We start from the raw sequence: 21078 nt of genomic DNA on the forward strand, positions 1-21078 counted from the left end.
TACGTATACCTACAGACACGCACACAGAGACCTTTGATTGAAATATGAAATCTCTATTTTAAAAGCTTAAGATTTGTAAGATTTTTATAGTTGCATACTTATCTGAGATTAACTTTTCTTACTTCCACCACGGTAAAAATTAGCTTTTGTAAAACATGTTGTTACCTAGGAAACCAGAACAAACGCATGTGCAATATGAATAAAAATTCAAAAGCCTTGGATGAAATTACATATACTAAAAATGAGTCATTTTTCTCTCACTTCCCTACGTCTGAGCCAGATTTCATCTTTACTATAGATTCAAGACCTCATTAATAATTTAATGGTAAAAAAAAAAAAAGCATTAACCCTCCTAAATAATAGGGGAAAAAGTATTTTATTATTGAATATTTATTATACCTTTTACAGCAATCATTACCATTACTCTTCCAAACCATCTGGCATCCTGTTACAAAAATTTTAAACGACCAGTACAAGGGATCAACATGACCCTCAGAAGTTCACAGGAAGCAAAATAAATTCCCAACATGACAAATTGAGAGAAATACCAAGATGTTTGGCAGGGGATCTCTCTAGCGTGAATGGTTACCTACAAGAAAAGGAATTTTTTACAAGGGAAACCTACTATTTGCAGGTGTAAAGTTCCAGAGGTGTTTTTCTTTGCTATAGATCTTCGGTGAGAAGCAGAAAATGTCACAACATTTTTGTGCGCTATCCGAACATGACATTTAGTTACTGACAGAACAACACATACAGTCACGCAGCAGTCTTTGTCAGTAATGATACTTCTCACATAAATGTTTGTTGCTGTTTTGTTTGGGGTTTTTAGATTTTAGACATTCATAAGCTGTTGTGCATCTAACAAAAAGAAAACCTCATTTTTAATGCTGTTCATTCTAATGAAATCAGTTTGCTTTCCAGAATATAGCAAATGAGTAATGCCAATGACTTCTTTAATTTTTAAAGTATATTCCTTAGCAAACAAGAAACTCGATAATTGCCACTGGAAAAGTTAGTGTAACCTGATCCCATAAAACACAGTATTTAAGAGACATGCAAGAGAGGATATTCTTATGCACTGACTTAGGAAAGGGATTAAGTTAATACCACTTCTCTTCTGAACACTGTGTTCAACACACTTCAATTATACATCTTTGTTAATTTATGAGCTCTCATGTCTGGCCTAAATTCATTACTAGACCTGGAGAGGTATGAAAACAGTAGAAGAATTACATTAATAGCTGTAAAACTTACGTGGATTACTTACACATAGAAAATTTCAAGAAACTGCCCAGACTACTAACTAGATATTCTAAGGGTAAAACCAGAAGTGTCAGACAGAGGTACTTTGTGGTGAGCTCTGCATTGCAGAGGTAGGAAACAGATCAGAGGGTTTGTTGTTCTCATTTCGCAGACATAAGAATCTTGATCCATCAGTTTTTATATTCTGTAGTGCTATTCTAATGACTTCAAACACTTGCAACTTCAAAATCATTAAATAGTATATTTTAAACAACCCAGAAAGTATCGAGTTCTTTTGAATGAAAAATAATAAAAAGGCTCTAAATAACATCAAAACAAATGCTTACCCATTCAGTGTGTTCAAAAGGCAAGAAAAACTTAAAAGCTAACTGAGAGGTAGAAAAATAAAGCATTGAAAGTTAACCCTACTAATTACAAACATACTCAAATATAAACAGTAACCACATGTGTTGGAAGACATGTTTTTGTCATGTTTAGAAACAATTATTTGAATTGTCATAGTCTCTGGTTGCCTTTCTAGTCACCATTCCAATAATTTTGTTTAACATTTCATACATGAAATCTGTGCTTTCTCATGTGCTGTTCATCCCACTTGTCTTTCGCTTGACTACAGATGACCTCTCGCAGTCTTGCCTTTCTGCTTTCTCCCTTTCAATTCTCCAGGCTCTGTCAGCCATCCTTATCTTTTCCTCATCCTTCAACAATCTTTCTTCCCTTCTAAACTCAGTTTTACTCTTGTAGTTGCCCATACTGTTTTCAGTGACTGTATAGCCCACTGCTCTTCTCTCCCACAGAGAGGTTAAACATGCCGGCAGAAACACAGCAGGAACTGAGAAGAGCTGCTGAACATCTTGTCTTGCCTCTGAGCAAGAAACAAGCTGAAGGCGCTTCCAGCCAAATGGCATTTCAGCCACCTCCTGCCCTTCCTCCCTGCTCATTTCACCCCCATCTCTCTCTCTGTTGTGCTGCTGCCTCCCTGTACTCTCCACCACCTCCGATTTCTACTTTCTACCATGCCACACATATTGCATTTTCCTCTAGCCCTGGTACTCAGATTTTGCATGTATACACACACATCTATGTATTGACATAAATCTTTATCAAAAGATAAAGCTGCTGCCTTTCCTTATTACCTTAACTTTATGTCTGCATTTTTTTTCTCAAGAAGACTCATAGTAGATCATACTCAAAAAGCACAAACTACGCTTACATTCCTTATAAACTAGTCAAATGTACACAGCCAGACTCTAATTCCTGGGTAAATATTCCAGATATTGCAACAACTGTACTCATTAGAAGAGTACACTGCTTCTGAAATAGTAATTACAGTTGCTCTGAGCCCAAGACAACCACATTTCCAGCTCAAAGACTTCCGATTCCTTTAGTGCTGAGCCTGGCAAACTTTCAAAGCAGGGTGACAGGCAGCTGCACTTCTGTTTTTCAAGTTAAAAGTTAAGCATGCCAATAAAAACCCAGCAGGTACTGGGAAATGCTGCTGAGCATCCCATCTCGCCTTGGCATGAGACAGCAGCTCCTGACCTCCTGTTGAACTAGGCTCCCTGACTCCAGAGATGCTTCTGCCTCTGCCAAGGTCAGGGGGCAAGCAGCCCAGCTCTGCCCACACCGCCTCTGTGCTCTCCCTTTGCTGGGCTGGGAGAGCTGTCCAGGGCACCGCACTGTGAACCAGGTCAGGGATCAGATCCAGGTTAAAAATAAGCTTTCCTAGGAGAGTCTAGCACCCACGCTATCGGCAGCTGTCCCCTCCTCTCGTGTGCCTTATAGAAATTCTGAAATGGTGGCACAGCTGTAGCTTTAATGTGGCCATCTGCTACTTGAAAAGACATTCTCCATCATTAGACTGTACTTATCTTGGAAGGAATATTGAAACCTACAATATTAAATTAATTTTCTCTTATTTTTCTCCATTGCTACTGCAGCTGACGTACGTCATTCAACCTACTATTTGCAAAAAGGGCCTGAAATTCTCCATTTCCATATCCTCTTGAGCAGACTTTTTTCTTCCAAAAGCTCTATAAAGGCTGCCTGATGCAGATCTCTCGAATTGTTTTCACCTTCATCTTTGAAGCAGATTTGTTTTCCTTTCTTCCTCAGCTCTTGCTCTGTAAGAACAACTCCAGGTAAAACCAGGAGGGCGTTCACAGGAGTGAAGACAGCATCACCATGAGCAGACAGGGTAAGCTGCTGCACCCACGCTGAACTGTGCCACGGGTGGCAAGGCAGCACCTGCCCATGCCAGACAGAGGCCCAGGTAAGGACTGGGATCTTATCAGAAGATAAGCTGTTTAGCAGCCGTTGCTAAACCTGTCTGAGCTTCCTCAGTGAAGGATGTACTGTTCAATAATAATTTTCAGGCATCTGTCACTTTTGGACACATCTCAGAGAGATACAGCAGTGCTTAACTTTCCAACTTGATGCATTGCTGAGACAGGTACTTGGAATGTTTTTTTAATTATTTGGCTTTGACAACGATCTGAGCGATGAACACCTAAAATGAATTTGAAAGCTGGAATCTCTGTCACTGAGCCTTTCTCTCTATTTCTTCCTGTTAACATTTTTGTCCTGCTTTTCATGTCTAATACACCCCAGGAGAATAGTTCTATCCCCTGCTATCTCAGGAAAAGGGTGATGATGCTCTGCTGAGCTGTTACTGTGCCTGTTAACCAGCTCCAGGACTTTTCAGAGGACGGAGGAGGATGGAGACACTGGCATGGTGGGAAGCTTAGGACTAGCATGCCTGTGATGACACTATCCACAGGAAACAGTGGTGTGCTGTTGGCACTGGGGGGGGGGGGGGTTGGGGAGGGGAACAGAAGATCTGCACTTCCATTTTGCACAGATTTTTCCTGTGGCTTTTAGCTATGCTGCTGATCACCCTCTCAGACGAGACCTCTTTGACGGTGCAGTGCATGAGGTGGAAGTGAACATAGGCAGAGGTCAGTGAAGGACCTTACCTCTTTAAACTTAAAACTTTCAGTCAAAAACCATATTCTGTGGGCAAAACTGTGTGACAAAACAGTCTAAATAACTATCAACCAAGTAAATATATAATGAGATACAGTATTTTTACTATTAGTAATTTGAATATTTTACACACCTCTAAAGAAAAGATTCCAATTTAAAAAAAAATAAATATCATAACATTTCAATGTGAGAGGTCCAAGTTTTGGAGTAAGATTACTGGCTAAGTACTCCTGAGTCAGAGCACTCCCTTCCAGGGAACGTAGGTCCTGTGAGCGCTTCTTCAAGTGACAACAATAATGATGAGAAACACTAACCCATGATTTGGTTTGGACTGCATAACAAAATGTTCCTCACTCACAAAAATGTTAAAGCAAGATGTGAATAAAACTAAAAATAGCATTTGAGAAGAGCAACAATATCAGAAAACTATAATATGAATTCATGAAGCAGCTTCAGTGTCTGCCTTGGAGACACTTGCTCACTTGCCAAGTCTGTCAGAAGAAATTAACTTGTCAGTGAAAAAAGGGTATAGTATATGAACAAATATTTGTTTGAAAGTTATACTGCTATTTTTTGTATTTCACAGACTATTTCAAGCTTTCAGGCACAATTTTCTGTTCTTCATCACATTAAATATAATTCTATCACATGGGCACACCCATCCTGCCCTTGACGCTTTAAAACCACCCCCAAAAGATAAGAGATTAAAAAAAAGGGGGACAGTTTGCAACTTACTTGATGGCTAAGAACAGGCAAAGGATTATACTAAAAGCATCCTGAATTTTGGGACAGAAGTTTCAGGTTAAGGATCTGTTAAGAATAAAACAGTCTGTCTGAAACAATAGCTGAAGATGTGATGACCTGAACAACAGAACCACTGTCCAGGTTTCAGAGCCAAGGGCCATCACAACCACCCCCCATCCAGCAAGGCTACACACCACTCCAAGTATCAAGTCAAAAGATTTGATTATGAGAGATTCAGGGAATAATTTAAGAAAAAAAAGGTACAGATGCAAAATCATCTCCCAGGTTAAGTATTTGGAGATGGTTTGCACTAAATGAGTTGGCTGATGGAGTTACTTGGATAGCTTCTCAATCAGCATGTGAGTGGTGTCCTGTGTACCAAGACTGGATGGAAGAGTGTAACCACATGCTCTTCTAGATTTGGGTAACCACATAAAAAGAGCCAATTTTAGCTCTTCTGGCCTCAAAAATGAACACAGCGAGAAAGAAAAGGAAAAAAAGGAGCACATGGCTTACTGCACAAATGCCTTCAGCAAAAGCAGCTATTAAACTAACTTGCAAAAATATATTAAACTAATGGAGACAGAAGGTTCATCTTTAGAAGTTAAACAGTCATCTCACCAAGAATTAAGATGCAAATCAATCAGAACTTAGGTGAAATAGGCTTACATGCAACTTCCAGTGGGAAAGGCTCATCCAGGCTGGCCCCAGCCAAATCCCTGTACTCTAAAGCGCAGCACAAGGACCAACAAGAGACTTCTGCAATGGAACATGCAACCCAGGTCAGTTATCAACAGGTTGAAACATTTTCTGCTAGAGTTGAAGATATTTTTAAACAGAAATTTTACTCTTACTGGTTGACAAGATTGTCACAGACCTGTCCAGGAATGTTTTGATTGATATAACACACAAGTAGCTAGACTCCATTAAACACAGCACCTGCCAGCAGCAACCAAGTTTGAAAAACAAACATACTCATTCATCTCCCCTGTCCACAACTTACACATGGGTTATGCCCATAAGCATCAGCATAACTGATCAAACAGAAATCACGAGGCAATGAAACTTCTACTTTAGCTTTTGAACCTTCTTCTTCTGAGAGTATTAATTACAAAACCAAAGGAGGAAAACAGCTTTATAAATCTCATCAGAACTACTGAGGGAATAAAGCTAGGGCAACATGAGAACATTGACTTGCGTGGGTTCATACAGACCTCCTGCCCACAGGCAGTATGTCTTCTCATGCAAAGGTCTCACAGCCGGTGAGCCCAACTAAGGCAGTGAAGGAGCCCACACAGTCCTGCTCCAATGCCACCGCCTGCCAGCTACAAGGTGACCACATCTTTGTCACTTAGACAGGCGTCCCACGAGCAGACAGCTTAGTAGGTCTCAGGTCCCCCTTCTTCAAGGCTTGAAGGATTTTTGAGCTATAATATTCAATATTAAATTTAGACCTACCAAGTCAAATTCCTTCAATGCAGCCTTAAATGTAAGTATTTAATATCTGCTTAATGGTGGACCACACGATCTACTCATTCTCTGACAGCCAAGAGACTGCTCAGACCACCACCTGCAATTCATCCCTCCTGGAAAGAAAATTTGCTCTTAAGTCTTCTTGATGCAGAGAAACGATGGCTAAGACACACTGGATACACTGGGGTTTTTTGAGAAAACTGCATCCCACTGGTGAAAGAGCTCTGTATCATTAGCTTTTGGTAAGCTGGGGAAAAATATTGATACCAGAACAGTTTATTCACATCTATACTTACCCAGAAACCTTCCAGTTAATACTTTTGGGAGAGACACATGAACACCAAATCAGTAGGTGAATTGAGGTGAAAATTACTCTAGAGAAAGATACTTTGTGGCCGAGACACCCCCCAAGGTCCCAAATTCCAATGAAAACTTTTAAAATAAGTAACACAAAGTACCAGCAAGAAAAGAGGCAGCTCCTCATGAAAGCCAGGGAGAGCAGCAACGGAACCAAACCTCTGGGACCTACCACCTTCATATAATTAAAGCTGAAATCATTATGCAGCTTTGCTGGCAGGACTCTCTGTGGATCAGGAGCCACCTTTTCCCCAAAGACAGTGAGAAGCCTGCCGAAGCGTCCTGGGACAATGCTTTCCCCTGTGCTATCCAGCTAATGGGGAGCAAAGTCTAACAGGAGACCTGCTTAACAACACTCAGATCTCCAGGATGGAGATCCAAGCCAGAGGACGTGACACAGAGGCAGCATGACATTAGGTTACCAGTTTGTCAAAACATTGATTTTAGGTGTATCTTCGGTCTCTGCACAACTCCTCAAACAGGTAACCCCTCAGAGATAGACCATGTGCCCCTGTTCCCTAAATCATCACTTTTCTTTAATGAGGGGACACAAAGACTACTTATATGAAAAGGCATGTTGGTTTCAGAAGTTGACAGATTACTGCTGCAGGTGGTAAATGTTATGAATTTTTAAAGAAACCCAATTACATCACTGTCATTGCCCACCATACGGCATAAAGGTCATACGCACACAAACATACGCTTCCCTTTACAGGTTCAGCCCTCTTTTTTCACTTCTCCTCCCTTACACAGAACTCAAGTGAGGAATCAAAGGCCTTTTTCTCTATCCCTGTGGCAGTAATACCACAGCTGACTTCTTGCCCACCACCTTAAGCATCTATTTAAAGGTTAGCTACAATCAAAACAAGTACCCAGAGCAAAGCAAACAAGAAGACTTAAGAAACAGGTTTTATGCTTTATGAGCCGTTATTATTTGAGCAAATGGCAACTGTCCAGTCTGAGATAAGGATTAGTGCAGAAATGACATCCCATCTTACAAAAGCAAACCACGAAAAGAAACTTACTCCAATCAAGAACCAAACCTCCATTAGCTAGGTATCACGCTAATCGGTAATGAAGTCTCTCTACAAATCTAACTCTCAGTGGCAGTATCTGTAGTCAGTTTGTTCTTTCAGCCAGCAGGAACTGATAATTATCAGTAAAATTATCAAGATCTGTTATTTCAGTGATGAGAAAGTAGGTTTGATTTTGTAGAGGACATGGGTGATAATGCACTCAAAGCAGCCTGGAAACGGGGCAGCTGTGCTGCCACCTCTACACATGGGGCGGTTGGAAGTGATGCTCAGGCCATTCTGAGAGGACAAACTTCACCTCGTACAGCAAAAGGAAATTCCATGCACCTTGTACGTGCCAGGGCACCCGTGCCAATGGTGCTACCATCTGCACCCGAGATGCTAGTTCAATGGCTTCTGTTTTATTTGAATACCACTGTATTGGGTGAGCACAAGGAAATGTAACAGTTGCATAAAGGTTTATAAAACTAATTTATTTCTGAATAGGCTCTGATAATGAGCAGGGAGTCAAAGTTCTTAGCTTGCCTGCAAAGGTACTGAATGCCTTTATAGCCTGTCTGCTGAGCCTAAAGGAGGCAAGTAGAGACAAAAGAGTCTGCTTGCAGATCTGATTTTGAAAAAAAGAGACCCCTCGTTAACACAGCTAAGATGACAGACACGTGCCAAGATCCCAACTCACATTTGATTAAGCATCTGCTCTACCCCAATTCCAAATCCTCTTTTCCCTCGGCCCAGCACCTGGGACAGACAACAATCCCGTTCTTGGCAGCACACATTCCTATGTTACAAATCCATGAGCACAAGGAACAAAGAAGGTCAAAGGCTCATAGATCACAGCTCAGAGCATATGATGGACGCATACCATTGCAGACACATTGAGTCCTATGGTAATGATGGAATCAAATGGTGTAACTCCAAAAACGAGCGTTGCGCAGGAAATCAAAGTAAATTATCTTAAAGATTTTGCATAGACGAACAGCTGCTGTGAACTACCATTAACCACAGCAAAACTGAGATGCTTATTCTCAAAAGCTGTTTATTTCACATCCATTTACAATGAGTGATTATTTCCATTCCAGGAAGAATTATATGATTTGAAATATTTTTTTTACAGCACACCTTTGATAAGAGCACTCATAAACCTTTAAGGAAAACTCGCGTCCACTAGGCTAAGCAAACTTTATAGCCTAGTCCTTAGGTCTGTAATGCATCAAAATGAAATGCTAAACAGCATGGCCTTCGGGGACTTAGATTTGGATCTTAGCATTCTTGCCCCAAGCTATCTATAGGCTCAGGCAACATTTGCTTTATATTGTATTCTCTTTTGGAGATACTTTTTCATACCCTCATTTTACTTTGCTTTCACCACTGACACAAGTACAAAGTCTGATTAATAAAATTATTATTTTAGGTGACAATGAACTTTCAAAATAGTACTTTAATCTGTCTTGGTCTTGAGATGAAAAGCACTGAGAGGATGTGACTTATTGTCTTAATATAACCTTTGCTCATGAGCTGCATTTTTTTCTTCTAATCTTAAGGATTTGTTTCTAAATTTAGAATCAACGTCTACTCCTGAAATAATGAATAAAAATTCACCTGACAGCTACAGCTTACTACTAAGTATAAAAGATAAGTATAAAAGGATATCAAAGGCCTACTTGTTAAAGAACACGCTCTGAGGCTGGGAAGTTTTGCCCCCATTCTAAATAATTAACATATTATAAAATACATATGTTTAAGTCTTATTAAGCTTGAGTTTTGTCACATGTCTCCTTTCCTGCAAAATTACTACTATTTGGAATTTGGAATGATTTCACTCAAGGAGAAAAAAAAATGAAAACATTTTCCTGAAGAAACAAATCACCCAGAAACCCTTTTGAAAGAGAAGTAGATTTTGATAACCAGCATCTTTAACTGTCCCCTAGACGAACTACTTCTTCAACTACAAGAATGCCTAAATGAAAATTCTACATTTGTAAAGCACAGATGGGTGGGGAACTAGGCACGGCACTTTGAAAAACATAAAAGCATTTAATTTTCTAACTACATTTCCAAAATAATCTTTTTATAATTTAGGGGCTGATTAGAATTAAACTCTCTTTTCTTTCCAGTTGTGTTTTCCAGGAAGTGTGTTACCCGGACTATAAAATCACCTCCCCACTTCCCACATTCACCATACCGCAGGGGTGGTACAAAGTGGATCAAAAGGATTGCTGGCTGTTCCCAAAATCTCAGAAGGTAAGTGGCTACACCAAGAAGAGGCAAGACCAAATTACTAGGAGAAGTAGTAGGATCCAGGAAACAAATCACAGAAAGGGGTGCCATTCCAGCTCAGGCTTAGCCTCACAACTATGGTGATTATCTTCACTTCAGATAGGACCAACTCAGATACAACCTGCATTTACTTCTTTTCAACCTCACAGTAAGCAGGGGTAGGGAAGAAAAAAGGACCATTCTAGCTATGAATTGTTCCAAGTCTTTGTTCTGAGGAATGTCAGTCTCCAGAGGCATTTCATATTAATGATTCCTATGACTGACACTTTCTTTTTCGTGAAAGAGAAGTAGTAAAATATACGGGTATGGGTTCAGGTGTAGAACATTCCTGCTTTCCTAGTTTAGGGTACCTATTACTTATCAAGTTATCACCGCGACAAAATAAATGTTTCAAAGTATTCCTGATTTTTTTGATATTGTTTTAAGGTAAGGAGATGATTTGCTGAATACATAAAAAATAATCAGTTCAATTAATATAGTCCCATTAGGTCCTTAGACCTAGCCTATATGCAAGATACTCTTCAACGTACCGAGAAGTCTTTTGCCCTCTTTAATAAACCATGAATCATTGAAGGAGCTCCAACAACCAACAGGGCAATGGCTCTGCCTCAAAGGACCCAAGCACTGCAGCTCAGCCCAGGGAAAAGCCCTCAATGCAAAAGGATGGCAATGGAGACCCTCTGTTTGGCAAGACCCCACCATATTCACTCAGTGCTGGAGACGCAGTCAGATGGCAGCATCTGACCACAGCCTGGTACTCTGCATGCCTATGGCTTGATCGGGATCACAGATGAGCACCAAACCAGCCCAAAGAGACGATATGTATTCGCAAGGCTTAACTGGAAACTTAACCAGCTGAACTGCAGTGGGGCTTAGCAGATGCCCCATTAAACATAAAGGCAGGGCAAGCCTTTGTCAGGCAGACACAATGAGTTCATCCAGGATCTGTTATACATAAAGTACATCATCTGCAGGCTGGTAAACAGGGAAACCGCATCTGTAGGCACCTGCCTTGGACAGAAGTTCATGCCCTGCTTGGCAAATCTTACCACCTAAATTATTTATTTAAAAGCTTCATTCCTATAGTTAATAACAGTAACAGATGGACAGGAGGGCTTTTTGAGCCTTTTTTTTTTTTTTTTTTGCGCTATGGGCCATATAGGGCGAAACACAGAAGTGCTTTTAGTCAAGAAAAGCAGGGCTACACACACTACACACTCAGAACTGCCAGCATAGTGACCCTTTTAAGATACTTCATACATTACCTCCTGGAAAAATGGTTTACCCCAGGGACATATATACATCTTTGAGACGCTGTAGATTTCTGAACATCTGCAGGGACAGCTGGCATAATGGTTACAGCAGCTGTTGCACTTGAATTATGAAATTGTGCACTGCCCAAGGAAAGGATCAATGTCATGCAAATCTCACAAACCTGAATTCAAGTCACAAAGACAATGAAGGTGGGAGAGAACTGTTTTGATGTTGTGAGCCAGACTTGTTTGAATCACTCCATAATTTCAAATAATATATTACATACTATGTGCTACAATATATGCTGCTTCTCTAAGGCTTCCATCTGAACAGTCATTTTATTTCAAAATGTCTACTAAAATTTTATTAAAATCTTTGGGGGAGAAAAACAACATTCAGGAAGCAAGAAGGCTATGGAGTTTGTAAATCAAACCCCACTAAAACATTTCCTTTTTTTTTCACTCAGACCAATCAGGAGATGTCAGTCCTTCAGAATGTTTTTTCTGCTTAAGAAAATTAAGCCTTGGTTCACAGCTGATTAGTTATGTGACTGACCTGATTTATTATGTATCACTGCTACTTCAAAAGAGGAACAGCCCTGAACAAAAAACGAAAAGTTACATCAGTAAAAATGACCTGTCTCTATTAAATGTTTAACAGAAATAATTACATTTACTATTTTTTAACTTGCTATTCAATATTTACGGCTTGGCATGAAAAAAAAAACCTCTACTTTTAATTAAATTCAGGTAATTAATTAAATGAGGTTGTCTGTTCACATGTTGCACACAGGAGCAGAGGGCTTGTAAGAAAGCCTTCTCCCCAAAACTCAACTTTGGTTTTGAGAGATTTCCCACAAATCCAGGGAGCCTTTGGGACCCACAAGAGGTCACAGCCACCTACTCAAAACCCTTCTAACACCCCATTAGCTGGGTCTAGCCCCTTTTACAGGACAGTTACAACAGACTTTTGAGGAATTGCAAAAATCACACCATTTAGTTCCTCAGAAAACATATTGGAAAGTTTAGAAGAAAACAGCCAAACAAGTGACAATTGACACACACCATGCCAGCACCCACCACCCCCGCATTTTTATTCTCTTTTCCCCATGTAATATCAAAGATCTCATGCAGTGCTAAGTCCTCCATGTCAGGAAGTTATCAGCTCCCCAGCTCAGGAAGTGCAGAACTTGCTGAGGGTAGGGCTTCTGAACACCAATTCATCAGTGGAAATGCACATCTTAAAAAAAATATATATATTCTGGAAATCTTTTACATTATTCATTTACATAAGTGTGCACTAAAGATCCTCTATTTAAATAACCTAGGACATTCAAAGACAAAAATCAATACTACCATACATCCCATAAACCAGTTCCAATACTATTGGAGGACAAAAATCATCATCCTATACTTACCTTATACATTCTGAACTCTAATAATGAAGACAACTTGACTAGAAGCTCATCACAGGACAAAGATTTGTTTTTTCCTTGATCAGAACTTGCTTGGATTCAAATGGTGAAAAGAGTCAATTAAGTATCTTATATTAGGATCATTTCATGATTTTTCCTCAAGTTTTCTCCCCTGTCCATCTTAAGACACGAAAAAGAACTGAAACAAATGTTTCTTCAAAAGTATTTACTTACTGCAAAACCCTCGGTGCTACAATCAAAATACACACTACAAGGTACAAATGAACACAAAACCTATCTGATTTCAGCTTGCAATGGTTTGCTTATTCATCAATAAAATGTAAAGTTTAGATTAATATATATTTTATTTTAAAAATTACTTAATTCATGACTTTAAACCAGAAGTAATTGCAAGTGAAGAGTAGTTTACTATTAAAGTACTGCAGACCATCAGTGCTAACAGTGTATTCCCTTCTCTAGAGAATTACATCCATGCTGTAAAAGGGAATCGCCTTCAGTTATTGCAACAAATTCAGTGTGGACAAGAATGCTGAGCTACCAAAATGTCATTTAACTACTGCCATGATTAATTGGCAAGCAGCAGAAATCTGAGGAATATATTCAGAAGAGCCCCCAATAATCAATGCAATGAACAGCAAATCAATAAAGCATTTTACTGTCCTTTCCCAGGATCATGCAGTTGATTAATTTACTAATAGATTTACGTATAAGAAGTTACCCATGTATATCACTGTCAGTTTTTAATGGAGAGTTCTCAGAAGTGCTTCATGATTAACATCACACACCACTTTAGTTAAACAAGAAAGGCCATTAAACTCACTGCAAATACAGCCTGATTTAATTTCTTTAGCAGCACACTAACAAGCACATAAGAAAACATTAAGCAACACTGGAGATGCTTAGGAGAACCTTATCTGGACCACACCATGATTATTAACAACAGAGAGTTAATTCCTTGCATTCATCACATTCTTGGTCACATCCCCACTTCAAATTTCTGCTTCCGATAACAGCAAGACAGCAAAACATATAAATCTTCAAGTATCTTTTTTACTTCCTATATATTAAGTGTATAGGAATCAAACACCTTCCAGTGACTTCAAGTTCTGCTTATAAGGCTAAATAAGGATGGAACAAAACAAACATTTAAGAACTGCTATTTTAGAGAGAATTTAAGAACTACATCCACCTAGGACATTATGAAGTATGGTAAGGATTACAGTCCTCCACAGCAGATTATTCCTAAATCAGAGATGCAACCATGAGGCATGCTCCTGCCCAACCAAATTTACCAGCAGTCAAACTGGCTGACTATTTCTGCTTGGGTCCATCAGCTCTGAAAAGGCCAGCGATGACTCCTCTCATTTCAATTTTAGTCCCTAAGACCCAGATCTGTTGATGACTTGACCCCAAGACCCCTCGGAAAGCAGAACCACCAGGCTGCAGCTCAACCACCCCACCAGTAAGCTTCACAAGAGGGTCATTGGCTGCAGCTCGAAGTTTGCAGAGCTGCTGCCTACTTTCAGAAGAGGCACTGAGAAGGCATCAAACTGAAATCACCCTAAGGTCTCCAAACCCTCTGATTTATGCTTTTTGTACAGGACACACATAATACTGATCCAACTTTCCCTATTTTGTGGCGTGAATGATAAAGAAAACTTGCACCCACCTAGTCTTTCAGATCCTTCACAAGTCATACAGCATCACAAAATGACATCAACTCAACTCAGGACACGAGCTAGCCAAAGCTACACTCAGTTGAAGGGGCAAATTCCCATGAGATGACGGAACCCCACCGACGTAATTTCTCACTACCCCCAGTGAAAAGCTATCCAGGTTTAACAAGCTTCTTCAAGATGTACCTATAAGTGGGGAAAAACAAAAAAAAAAAAAGCTGTATGAGGGTTGCCATTCCTTATTTATCATCATTACTAGTATTACTCCCCTCTTAATGGAGCGGCAAGGTCAGCCTGTGCTTTCACATGGGCTGGGAGTGTGGGAAGAAGAGGACAGAAGGGGAGATGACTGCACCTTCACAGAACACACTTTCCTCACAGCTGAATTTGTTTCTTGTTTGTTGATAAAATCCACATTTCTGGCACATTTCCTACAGCCTCAGTTAGCCCTACATCTCCAAATGGCCCTCTGGCAAAACTTTTTATGTTGTTAATCTAATAACCCAAAAATCTTTTGGTTTTGTTCTTCTGGAGTGGACTCCAACTTTCTGACTACCAGATAGAAGCACTTCTACGCACAGCACACACCACTTCTAGAAACCACTGCCAACACCACACAGGGCAGCGTCTTCTTTGCTTGACAGCTTTATCAGCAGAAAGGACTTCAAAGTCTTTACAGGCTTCTTACTCCTTTCTGGATGAGACTGAAGATACTAAAGTTTTCACATTAATTGAGACGTATGTAACGAGAAGATATTTCTTTCTCATGCTGTTATGATAGTCCTTAGACCTAAAACGATTAGATTGGGGGTGCGATTCTCAGCAGATAGGGGTATTACTATTTTTCCCTTACTGGTCTGGCACAGCCCATTCCATTATCAGAAAGTTTGCCACACAGTTTATTCCTTTCTCTGTATGATTTTCATTCACTGAATATATTTTTTCTTTAAAATATGTGACAAATGTTTTTAGTAAGTCAGCACAAATACTGCAAAAATTATGGTCCAGTGCTATCAGGTCTCTCACCCCAAGGCGAGGAAATAGTTTACATCCTGGGTACCTAAGCTTGACAGATAGTTGTGGGGTATTTCAACAACTAATACACCGATCAAAATCAACATCAGGTTACCTGGGGGTGTTACAAAGCAATCTTTGTGGCTGTTTTTACCAGCTGAAGGGAAAGAAAAAAAATAAAATTCAGAACTGCACGTTAAAGATAGTTCTAGCATAATTTTTAGCCATTTACAGTAATTTCTCCACACCCTGTCCTGGCAATTCCTACTCAGCTGAAGAAGCTCCTGGGGAAATTCTCTTGTTTAAAAAACTATGCACATTGATCTGCTGTGGTGTAGCGGAAGAAAGCTGGGTGTTGCCTGATTTTAGTTTCACTGTTTTTCAGTAATACTTAAGCTCTTAGGTACTTAGCAGTACAGCCTCATTGAAAGCTGAATAGATCATTGGAAACAGCACTGAACATCATTATTAAAGAACCACCAAGGATTTACTTGACATGCATGCTACACAAGTTTACATAATTCTGCTTCAAAACACTTCAGCCTTCTAATTCTCCATCACTGTTTACAATATATTAACTCCATACATAGATACAAACTCTACACCAACACACGTTTTCTACTCAAACCTCTTATTCTATGGTTACAGCATAGTGCCATCTGCTGTACATTTGTTTATGTACAATTCTTCCAACCACCCAAAATGACAAAGAAAACCTCACGATGGTTATTTAAAACCTTTGAGCATAAGCAGTCTCACAATACGCAATTTATTGCATTTTATACAAAAATAAGATTGAGCAAGCATATTCAATTCCGCAAGTATACAAAAGGCTACACAGATGTATGCTAACATATGCATGGCTGCTGAATAAAGAAATCAAATGAGACCATAGGGAACCACTGCTTTTATTTCGCTCAGAAAAAAGCTGGGTTTTATGGTCACAGCTGGGGTTTACATGAATCTTCTTCAATTAAATATTAATATGCATTTTTAAATGCATTCTCCCTCATTAACAACAAATGATGCCACAGACTGCAAGAAAGCTGCCAATTTTCACAGTTCACTTTGCTCCAACTTACAATGTCTGTCATAACATCCGATTAATTTTTTTTTAAATATAGAGTAAAACAGGAAGAAAAAAAGAAGTGTGTCCTTGGAGACAGCCAATGAAATGCTCACAGTAAATCTTTGGGTTAATACATCTCTGCATAATTACTTCATCCGAGTCTGCACTGAAATGAATAATATAGTGAGATGCACTTGCCTTATCTGTAGAAATTCCTACTCCATCCTTCCCTTACCAAATGAATCACTCTCAAGGGTTCTCTCCCGTTTCCCATGAGAATGGAAACCCTAGGAGAACTCCCATAAGAACTGGAGACCCTAAACAGACCTGTCTTTCAAGCAGCTAAAAAGTTCACTTTAGCCCAGAGAACGGGCGTATCATTTCTGCCTTTGCCACCAAGGAGGCTGCAGGGTTGGCTAGCGAGAGCCTCTAATACAGGGAAAACAAACACCCTCTAGGCAGCACTTACTCGTATAAGCACACATGAAAAATACCTGAGGTCTCACAGTACTTTCCAAACCTCTCTCCCCATGACTTACTGCTGTGCAGGAGCCAAGGAAACACAGCCAGGGTTTTAACATGCCACATCACAGCCTCGGGGAGCTCCCTGCAGCCGCAGGGAGGGATGCACCCACAGCAAGAACAGCACAGCAGCCTCCAGGCACAAAGTTCTTCTGCTGGGCTGGTATACCACTGAGATTTTTTGGGAAATACTGGTCTACACTTCTCTCCCACCAACAGGTTCTTATTTATGCAACTGAGTACCACAGCAATTTTCATGTTGGTTTGTGTTTTAAATTAGACATATGAAGCCATTCTCAGGAGCATTTGGTCTCCTGAAAACTGATTTCTAAAAACGTAACATCTTTCATTAAATGGACAGAGAATTCAATCTACCACTTTATGCATTTTCAGTTTCTTTATTACATGAACTGAAACATGCTGCATGTACGGACACTTCATGGATGTTACCCCCGGATGCTGTCTCTCAGTATTTCAAATGCTACTTATAATTTCATCACAAGCAAATTTCTGATCAGATCAGATGACCCTCCAGTTTTCATTTTTACAGTCACAGAAATGCTGGAGAACTGGAAGATAAATTTCAAGTAACAAAAATTAATTTTAAATTGTGATTTTTCAAATGCTTGGGTTTGACAACAGTGCAGATGGTTAATAACACTGCAGCTGAACTCTCTTGACTATCTCAATAATAGCGAGTGCATCTAGTCAGTTTTGGAAGGAGGAGGAAGCTGGAGTTCTCCAGTCTACACAGCAGTAGCAACAGGCATGGAAAAAAAGATTTTGAGGTGATGAACGATGCTGCTGTCATATTAAATGTATCTGATTTGCCCACTGTTATATTTCATCAATTATGAAATGAACATGCAGAGAAATAACTATAGAAGGGTACAAATATTTCTCCAGAGCCACAGCAGCCCCATCAACCATGAAATGTATGCTGTTAAATTACTGATGCTGCTTGCAAATTAATGTTCTCTACAGAGAGAATTTTAGAGCAGCAAAACATTTCAAATAGCTGATTTACAAGTTCAACAAGGAAAAGAGACAAACCTAAACTATTCTGATCAAAAATATAAAACAATTAAGTCTTGAGAGTCTTGATGTACATTGTCTCGGCAAGAAGCAAAGGCTCCATGCCTCCTTCCAGCCAGCACCCACAAAAGTTACACAGATAAATGCCAGCCACAACAGGAAACTCAATCCCAGTTTTGAAGACAACCAGAAACTAACACTCCAGAAAATGCAGAGTACTTTCCTTGCTGTAAAAGACCCATAAAACCCCCATAAACGAAAATAGTAAAGAGTAAAGGTACACATACAAAGTTGTTCCCCGACATCCCCTTTAGGCCTCAGAAGCATAATTTGAAATTTAACCGGCTTTTGTAAAATAACTTTATAAATTGATATGTTGCAGTTCATTTAAGAAGAAAACTTTCCAAGTAAATCTGTTGAGAAACAATTACTGCTTCCATCCAGAAGACAAAGTTTCCATTAAAGCCCCATTTTGATTAAAATAATCATTATGTCCTGTTTCTATCATGCTTAGTTGTGTAATACAGCTATAGATCTATTACCCACAGGTGACTGATTTCCCCCACCTTCTTCCAAAGCCACTGGCTGCAGCAAAGCCTGCGAGCACGAGACACAGACCCCCTCTACACAACAGTTTTGCTCAGCTGACTTTTACTCTGTGCCACCTCCACTTTCAGCCAAAGTCAGCTTGCAAGAGTTTCAAAGGTGAAAGTAATAAATACTGATTCCTTACCAGCACAGTTATTTTATGTTCTCTATTAGCCGTGTTTTACTTCTGTGTTCCCACTCATTTTTTCAGGAAAACAGAACCGGGCAAAGTTGGTCTTGGAAAATTATTTCAACACTAGTAAGGCTTGAGCATAATCAAGTCATCCCAACTCCCAAGCTCTTTGAAAAAAGCAGCTTATTTCATTCAATAACTTGACGTGCCAAAATCTCTCTACTCTAAAACTGTGAAAAGAAATCACAATTGTATGGTGTGACAGCTGCAAAACCAGTCATACACAGATTCACCTAAAAGTAACACTCTGAACAACGTGAACTGTCCTCCTTCATGGCTTGTACATAATAATTGACCCTTGGTGTCAACGAATAACGTTACTACCTGAATTCAAGCAATAGTGGAATCTGCTGATGAATGCTGTTGGCAGTATATTTAGAAAGTTCACCTCCCAGATCCTCTGCACAGTAGGTTAATCCCACACCTCCATCCTTCATCCAGCCAACAAACTAATAATAAATGCAAAACTCTCAGGCAGTTTCGGACGGCCCCTTACATGAGAACTGCTTCCACTCAGGCATGATTGCAACAACTACCCTAAAACTCTTTAGCTTGCACAACATAACAGCAGCTGAATTACGATTTTCTGAGGTTCTTATGTGAAACTTCATCGGTCCTTCTGGGGAAAAAAAGGATACTCAGAGGATCTGCTTTTTATTCTGTACTTTGTATTCCCCCTTTTTCCCCATATGACCTGTCCCTCCCTACTGAAATTAAGGCAGGCAGCACAATGCAGCCAACCAATTCTGTCCAGATCATTAATGAACTGCAGCAGGGAACACACATTAAAAGTGGATCTAAGAAACAAAAATTGGGGTCTCTATTATGCAGAAATAACTTTGGGGGACAACACAGCATTTTCAGGGAAACTGCCTCTGCGCTAGCTGAGCTGCTGCTTTGATTCCCTACTCTCAAGAAGCCTCCACTTGAGGATGTTCTAAAACATCAAAGCAGAAAATCTGTCACTCTTCACTGTACACAATATTATTTGCTGAAATCTGTTAGCTTGGAAGAGGACTGCTAGGGGGAAAAATAAAAGTGACAAATCCCCATGATCAGACCTGAAGAAATCAAATCTCTGTTAACAACCACTGGCTTGGGGTTGAGTTTAGCTTTTTTCATTTGGTTTGGGTGCTTTTGTTGGGGGGGGGGGGGGGGGGGGTTGCCTGGTTTGTTTTTGTTTTTTGAAGAGAAAAACATCAACTCCCACTGTACAATTTCAGTCCACCAAGTTGATTATTCTTTTTACTGATGTACTGGAATGACAACTTCCGATTAGACAACTCCGTATGTTAAAGGCCAAAATCGCTACAAACTTTGGGGGGATTATTCAGTCACATTCACAAAATGTAATTATAACAAGAGTCACTTTTCAGAGTAGCACAGGGAAACATAGCTGGCATAAACTTGGCAACCAGGGTCTTTCAGGCTTAGCCTTCAGAAACAAACCCTCTTGAGAAGCTGGTGCTGCGTGTCTTTGTGCTGTAGATGGCCCTGGGGATCAAGGCTGCCCATCCAGTCTCCGATGCGGGAGTATAAACCTCCAAAGGACAGTGACAAGGCAGCCCCAGGGCCTGCCAAGGGTCTGGGGTGGAATCACAGGCCACCTCAGCTCCGTAGGGCTCTAAAACCCATTAACTCAGGCTTTCGCCAAGAGGGAGTAATGTTGACTCTCACGCCTATTCCCTGCTCAGTATTGGTGAGAACTGTTTTGTCTCAGAAATGTAAAGTTTTTTCTCAACTGTAAAATGTACTAAAGCAGAGTCTATGGGAAAACAGACTTATCTATATCAGGTCTATCAGTAATTCAGCGGCAATAACATACTGCACGCCAAACAGTAATCTGGCTTTTCTAATGTGTATTTTTATTACAGAGGTGCCCAGCTTTAAATTTTACCGGTGAGTGAAAGAAAACAGCCATTGGTATTGATAAGTACGCAAAGTGTAACTTTAACATGTCAAATGGACACCGTAGACTGTTTTTCTTTCATTTTGACTGCTGTACAACTCTCACAAGTGGTATTTAAATATACTTTATTTACTCCAGTTCACTTTCAAAAAGCTATTTTTTTAATATAAAGGTATGTTTTAAGACAAAATAAATCAATAAATAACATTCTATCTTATTTCTTAAGAAAAATTCCTTTTACATAGAAATGGAA

At 39.8% G+C, this 21078-nt stretch overlaps 1 protein-coding gene across 16 annotated transcripts in view; it reads right to left on the bottom strand.

Moving 5' to 3' along the window:
* Positions 1-21078, bottom strand: part of GRIP1 (glutamate receptor interacting protein 1) — a 330428-nt gene that overhangs the window by 248006 nt on the left and 61344 nt on the right. For 8 of the 16 annotated variants that reach the window (XM_080390729.1, XM_080390725.1, XM_080390715.1 and 5 more), the window contains exon 1: positions 17118-20065. The exons of 3 other annotated variants lie outside the window; for them this stretch is intronic. In XM_080390729.1, the coding sequence (XP_080246855.1) occupies positions 17118-17358 (241 nt within the window). In that variant the 5' untranslated portion in view covers positions 17359-20065. Of the gene's footprint in view, positions 20066-21078 lie in introns of those variants that run through there. 5 more of the 16 variants (XM_080390722.1, XM_080390728.1, XM_080390721.1 and 2 more) reach the window with 1 other exon arrangement.

The sequence above is a fragment of the Falco punctatus genome (assembly GCF_963210335.1).
Source record: "Falco punctatus genome assembly, chromosome: 6".
In the NCBI taxonomy this organism is placed as follows: domain Eukaryota; kingdom Metazoa; phylum Chordata; class Aves; order Falconiformes; family Falconidae; genus Falco; species Falco punctatus.